This window comes from Lactuca serriola, chromosome 4 (genome assembly GCF_051521515.1).
Source record: "Lactuca serriola cultivar US96UC23 chromosome 4, Lser_US96UC23_V15, whole genome shotgun sequence".
In the NCBI taxonomy this organism is placed as follows: Eukaryota; Viridiplantae; Streptophyta; class Magnoliopsida; order Asterales; family Asteraceae; genus Lactuca; species Lactuca serriola.
In genome coordinates this window covers 282,449,070-282,455,260 of record NC_136411.1, presented here as the reverse complement: position 1 = coordinate 282,455,260, position 6,191 = coordinate 282,449,070, and the positions used below count along the sequence as shown (strand labels likewise).

Sequence of the window (6,191 nt, the reverse complement as noted above, 5' to 3'; positions counted from 1 at the left end):
AGAGAGGAATAACAATGGAATAAATATAGAGAGCTTAAAGAGAACACAAAGAGAATAAGAATAGAGAGAGTATGAAGACACACACACATAGAGAGATAGAAAGTATGTTGAGTTGAGTGACAAGTAAATTAAAAATCTTAGTTGGTAAATGAGTTTCGAGTAACTATATATTGATGATTAGTGTATTTATATGTCACAATCATTGTGTGTATCATCATTAATGATTACTCACTAAGCTTTTTGTAGCTTATCATTTTTGTTGATGTGTGTTTTTCAGGTAACCTTATTTAAGATGTTAAGATCGAAGAAAAGGGATAGTGATACCCAGCTTGTATCATTGTATTTTAATTTCTTTGAATCGATTCTAATGATAACTAGTTGTACTGAATTGTTAATTTAAGTATAAATCAATGTGTTTTCTAAAGAATCTGATAAAAAGTGTACTGGTTTTTTATTAACTCTCTTCTATCTCAAATACAGAGGATAATAATCGGATTTATAGTCTAAGATCCGACCTATAACAAACTAGAAGATAAAAGGATAAACACCACTCATAAAGGATAAATACAATACGAATGACATTATCTATAGACCAGGAATAATTCAAACTCCTTTACTCCCCCTCAAGCTGGCACATGAAGGTTCCAAATGCCCAACTTGGTTGATAGCAACTTGAGACGATCTGAACCAAGCGGTTTAGTAAGTAAATCAGCTAGCTGATCTTGAGTGTTGATCTTCACGGGAACAATTTCCTTGGACAAGACACGTTCTCGTAGAAAATAGTAGTCCATTTCTACATGCTTGGTGCACTCATGAAACACTGGATTGTGTGCAATGTGGCAAGTTGAATTATTTTCACACAAAAGGGGTATTGGTGCATGAAACTCAACATGAAATTCGGTCAGCAGCCAACGAGTCAAGAGGATCTCACTCACAGTGGTGGCCATTGCACGATACTCAGCCTCAGTGGAAGAACGGGAAACCACAGATTGTTTCTTGGACATCCAAGAAATTGGAGCTCCACCCAAAATCAAAACATATCCAGTTCGTGACCTGCGAGAGAAGGGACACCCTAACCAATCTGAATCACTATAGGCGATTAAATCTGTCTCATTTTCTTTTGGTAGTAATATCCCTTGTCCTAAGGTAGCTTTGAGATATCGAAGAACTCGCATAGCAGCATTCCAATGGTTTTGTCGAGGATCAGATACGAACTGACTAAGAACGTTTACAACATAAGTGATGTCGGGCCTTGTTGCTTGAAGATACAAAAGCCTGCCAATAAGGCATCGATACGCATTGACATCAGCTCTTTCTTCATCTTCGCCTTTGTCCAACTTCAAGTTATGTTCCATGGGAAACTGACTGGGTCAACAGCCAAGCAAACCTGAGTCCTCGAGAATATCGATGGTATATTTGCGTTGGCTAAGTACCAGTCCTTCGGTCGTACGAGCTACTTCGATGCCTAGGAAATACTTTAAATCTCCAAGGTATTTAGTGCTAAAACTTGTGTCAAGGCTAGATTTAGTGTCTTCGATCTTTGTTTGATTGTTTCCAATGATGATTACATCATCCACATAAATTAAGGTAGCAACGAAGACATCTCCATGTTTATGAATAAAAAGAGAATGATCAGCTTGAGACTGTCGGTATTCCAACTTCTGAAGAGTTGTAGTAAACTTTTAATACCAATTTCTCGAAGCTTGTTTTAGGCCATATAAGGATTTCTTGAGCTTACAGACTCGTGTCTCGTTCTCTTTTCGGAAACCCTATGGAATCTTCATATAAATCTCTTCATTTAAATCCCCATGCAGAAATGCGTTATTAACATCCAATTGATGTATGGTCCAGCCACGTTTGACAGCTATAGTGAGTAACACTCGCACTGTGACAAGCTTGGCCACTGGAGCAAAGGTGTCATGGAAGTCCACGCCTTCCATTTGCGTATTACCCTTGGCGACAAGACGAGCTTTGTAACGTTCTACTTCTCCGTTAGGCTTGTACTTGATCTTGTAAACCCACTTGGAGTCGATGGCTTTCTTTCCGGGTGGTAATGGTGTGAGTTCCCAAGTGTTATTTTCCTCAAGAGCAGTTATTTCCCTTTGCATAGCCTTCTTCCATCGATCATCTTTAACTGCCTGATGAAAATTTTTTGGCTCATCGTGTGTAACGATGGCAGCTAGAAAGGATTTGTGAGCTGTAGTGAATTTATCATATGAGACATAGTTAGTGAGAGGATGTACCGTTGAGGAGACATGATCAGTGGTGGATTGTGGGTGACTTATCGAAGGTGGCAGCTGCACAACATAATCTTGAAAACGTGTTGGTTGGCTCCGAATTCGAGTTGTTCGTTGATTATTTGTGCTGCTATCTTCACTGTTGACATGATCATTTTCGTGCAAGGACTCACTGTTTTCATCATGCAACATGTCATCCAATGAGAGAGAGTTGTGATCATTATTGATAGGATTTTTGAGGGTGGTTGCATGCTGATTACTATACGTGTTGACCTCCTTATCAGCGAAGACAAAAATATCTTCACCTTCTTCTCGTGATCTTTGAGTATTTGGTATGTGGGTCATGGGAAATTCATGCTCAACAAACCAAACTTCAATTGAGACAATTATTTTCTTGTATTCCAGGTCATAAATTTTATAACCCTTCGTGCCCTGCGGATACCCAACGAAGATACCAGGTCTTCCTCGCAACTCAAACTTATCCCCACCTGTTTTTGTACTTCGATAATATGCTAAACACCCAAAAATCCTCATGTGATCATAAACTGGGGGCTTTTTGAACAGAACTTCATAAGGAGTAACATCATGAAGTACCTTTGATGGAAGACGATTTATCACGTAAGTAGCTATCAAAATGCATTCTCCCCAAAAGGCTTTGGGAAGATTGCCTTGAAACCGTAGAGCTCGTGCTGTTTCAAGTAGGTGTCGGTGTTTGCGTTCTACAACCCCATTTTGTTGAGGTGTGTACGGACACGATGTTTCTAAGACTATTCCCTCTGTTGCGTAGAAATCATGCATTTTATGTGAAACGAACTCACCCCCATTGTCACACCTTATACGTTTGATGTCTTTTCCAAATTGTGTTTTGATCATCTTGTGAAAGTTTATGAGACATGTGCTTGCCTCATGCTTGTGTTTGAGAAGAAAAGTCCATACAGACCTACTAAAATCATCTACTATGGTCAAAAAATAAAATGCTTTAGAGAACGATGGGGTTCTATACTTCCCCCACACATCACAATGTATAAGATCAAAACAACTTGCAGTTTTTATTTCACTAATGGGAAAAGGGAGTCTTGTGTGCTTAGCTTTAAAACAAGCATCACACACTTCAGTTTTATTGCTACTAGGAACATTTTTAATAAAATCTAAATTAGATATCTTCTTGGACGATGGATGACCGAGTCTCTTATGCCAAACCTCAAAGGTAGTAGCGAAAGCCTTCCTTTCCATTGTGCCCATTCGATAAAGTCCTCCAACACAATACCCGCACCAATCAAGTCCCTCATCACTAATTTCTGCATTACAAAGAAATCAGGAAAGAAGGTTATTGCACAATGTAGTTTCTTGGCAAGCTTATGTACAGATAATAAGTTGTAATTAAAATTTGGAACATGCAAAACGCCATCAATTTTAAGACCTCCTGGAAGAATGTGTTCACCCTCCCCCATGACAGGAATCTTATCACCATTAGGAATGGTGACAGGTGTTTGATTTTGAAGGATGACTTTGTTAGTCAGAAAGTCATCCATGTGGGTGACATGTTCGGTAGCGCCCGAGTCAACCACCCATCCATCATAAATACTTTCTCTACCTGTCAAATTAGCCCTGGGGCCTGTCTCACCGATCGATTCTTACTTGAAGTGTTTCACAAAGAGATCATATTGTTCGTTGGTTATCCCTGGTATGGGACTCGGACCAGTCCCTACACAAGTTGCCTTCGGTTTGGGTTTGTCTTTCTTTCCAGGCCACCAATCCGGGTATCCTATCTTCTTGAAACACCCATCTTTATTTTGCCCATCCTTCCCGCAGAAAGTACACTTTTCTGCTTTGTCGTTGTTTTGTTTGAATGCCCTTGGAAGTGTCTTGTTTGTTGCACGAGTTGTTTGTCCCCGTGTGACTTTCTTCTCAGCGAGGTCAACTTAAAAAGTCGCTGCCTCGTCGCTAATTCTTTTTGAACCTCCAAATATAGCCCGTTGTTGTTCATCCTCAGCTACGAGATGGTATATTGCAGTCAATGACGGAGTGGGTTTCATAGCTAGGATCTGAGTACGTATGATAGAAAACTCGGCATCTAGACCCATGAGAAATTCATAGATCTTTTCTTTCTCCTTAAGCTCGCTCAATCTTTTTCCAAGGGCACAACTACACCCACTGCAGGTGCAACGAGGCATAGGTAGAACCAGTTGTAGCTCATCCCATATCGCCTTTAGTTTCGTGTAGTAGGACGAGATGGAAGCCCCATCCTGCCTGGCAACATTCAAGGATTGTTTCAATTCATAGGCACGTGGTGCCCCCTCTTTTTCGGATATTTCTTCAAGGTCCTTCCAGATCTCAGCCACAGTATTTGCATATCTGATACTGGTCTGAATGTCCTTCTCCATGGCCGTTGTTAGCCATCCTTTGACCATGGCATCGGCTCTCATCCGAGCCATGTACATGGGTGATGTTGATTCTGGTTTCTGCATTGATCCATTAACCAATCCAATCTTGTTTTTGGCGTATAGGAAATTCGTCATCTGCTACTTCCATTCATTGAAATTGTTGTCGTTTAGTATGTCGTTAACTTGCATTTGTTTTGGGTAGTCGGACGGATGGACGTGGTAAGGTGAATCAACATCAACGACATCCTCACCTTTCTTGCTTGTCTCTGCCTTTTCACCCGTCATGATTGTATTAGCCTAACGGCTCGAACCACGCTCTGATACCATAAAGAATATGATAAAAAGTGTACTGGTTTTTTATTAACTCTCTTCTATCTCAAATACAGAGGATAATAATCGGATTTATAGTCTAAGATCCGACCTATAACAAACTAGAAGATAAAAGGATAAACACCACTCATAAATGATAAATACAATACGAATGACATTATCTATAGATCAGGAATAATTCAAACTCCTTTATTTTCATAAATAATAAGTGAAAATTTTTGGATGTGTCTCGTGTTAAAAGTGGGGTGTTACATAATCATCCCCAAAACAAGCGAGAACGAGCCTTCCAACTCGACAATTTGCTTTGAAATCTATCAATAAGAGGAACCCCATTCACAAAATGGGACATACCACCTCCAACAGGTATACCAAGGTAATTGAAAGGGAAACAACCGCCTTCACATCTCAACCAAGGTACTTGGAACGGAAAGAACGTCCTTTACGTGCGATTTTTGACGCTAAAGATGATATGTTTTTTGGGTGTTTCTTTTTGTGTTTAGGAGTATCTTGGTAAACACAACGTGGGATATAAGTGTAAGATGGTGTTATTGCATGGAGTAAAAGATCTCAAAAAAATGGTAAATCGTGCAATCGGCCCACATACATTTGTTCCATCCGAGGGCTGAGTAAAAGATTGTATGGGTTGTAGATATGAGATGTTGTATAGGAAAAGGTTATGGGATTTGAATGATGTCATTTTTGGACTTCCGACAGCCTACAACATCACTCAACATCGATGCTAATTGCGACAGTTATTCCGACAAAATTGGAAAAAATGTAAAAGGTGAAAGTTGGTGATAATTATTTCTTCTTTTCATAGCAACTTGAATAAGTTATTTGGACCATCGTAGAGTCACATATGATCAAAATAATGTGTTGCGGTCAACATGTCATGCGACATCCTCTTCGTCCAACTCTTTGTTCTTTGCCTCTAACATCGGCATATTCAATTCTAAATAATATCAACGTAGTGCAATTTTTGTAAAAAATTGGATATTTTGCAATAAGATCAGACAAATAAATGTAATGCAAAGCCAACCGATCACATATCATTTTTATTATTCAATATTTCATAACTCAATCTCAGACAACATTTATTCACCTTTTTTCGAAAAGGTAAAATGATAGAATGGATAAGTAATCATAAATGGTTTGGTAATAAAAAAACATAACGTTATTGTGCATGTGATAAAAATGCCGTGAGAAGTATAAGTTTCCACAAGGAGAAAGAGTATGGGAA

The 6,191-nt window shown here is 39.1% G+C and overlaps 1 protein-coding gene and 1 pseudogene across 1 annotated transcript; both read right to left on the bottom strand.

Annotated features, from left to right (window-relative positions):
* Positions 1-623: 623 nt before the first annotated feature.
* On the bottom strand, positions 624-1,355 carry LOC145099389 (secreted RxLR effector protein 161 pseudogene; annotated as a pseudogene).
* A 2,804-nt stretch (positions 1,356-4,159) lies between these two features.
* On the bottom strand, positions 4,160-4,756 carry LOC145099387 (uncharacterized). Its single transcript, XM_079036974.1, has one exon. The coding sequence runs from the start codon at positions 4,754-4,756 to the stop codon at positions 4,160-4,162; it is 597 nt and encodes a 198-aa protein (XP_078893100.1).
* Between the last annotated feature and the right edge of the window lie 1,435 nt (positions 4,757-6,191).

Bases quoted from the DNA above. Each gene is read 5' to 3' on its own strand.
- LOC145099387 (XM_079036974.1), bottom strand. From the start codon at position 4,756: ATGACGAATTTCCTATACGCCAAAAACAAGATTGGATTGGTTAATGGA.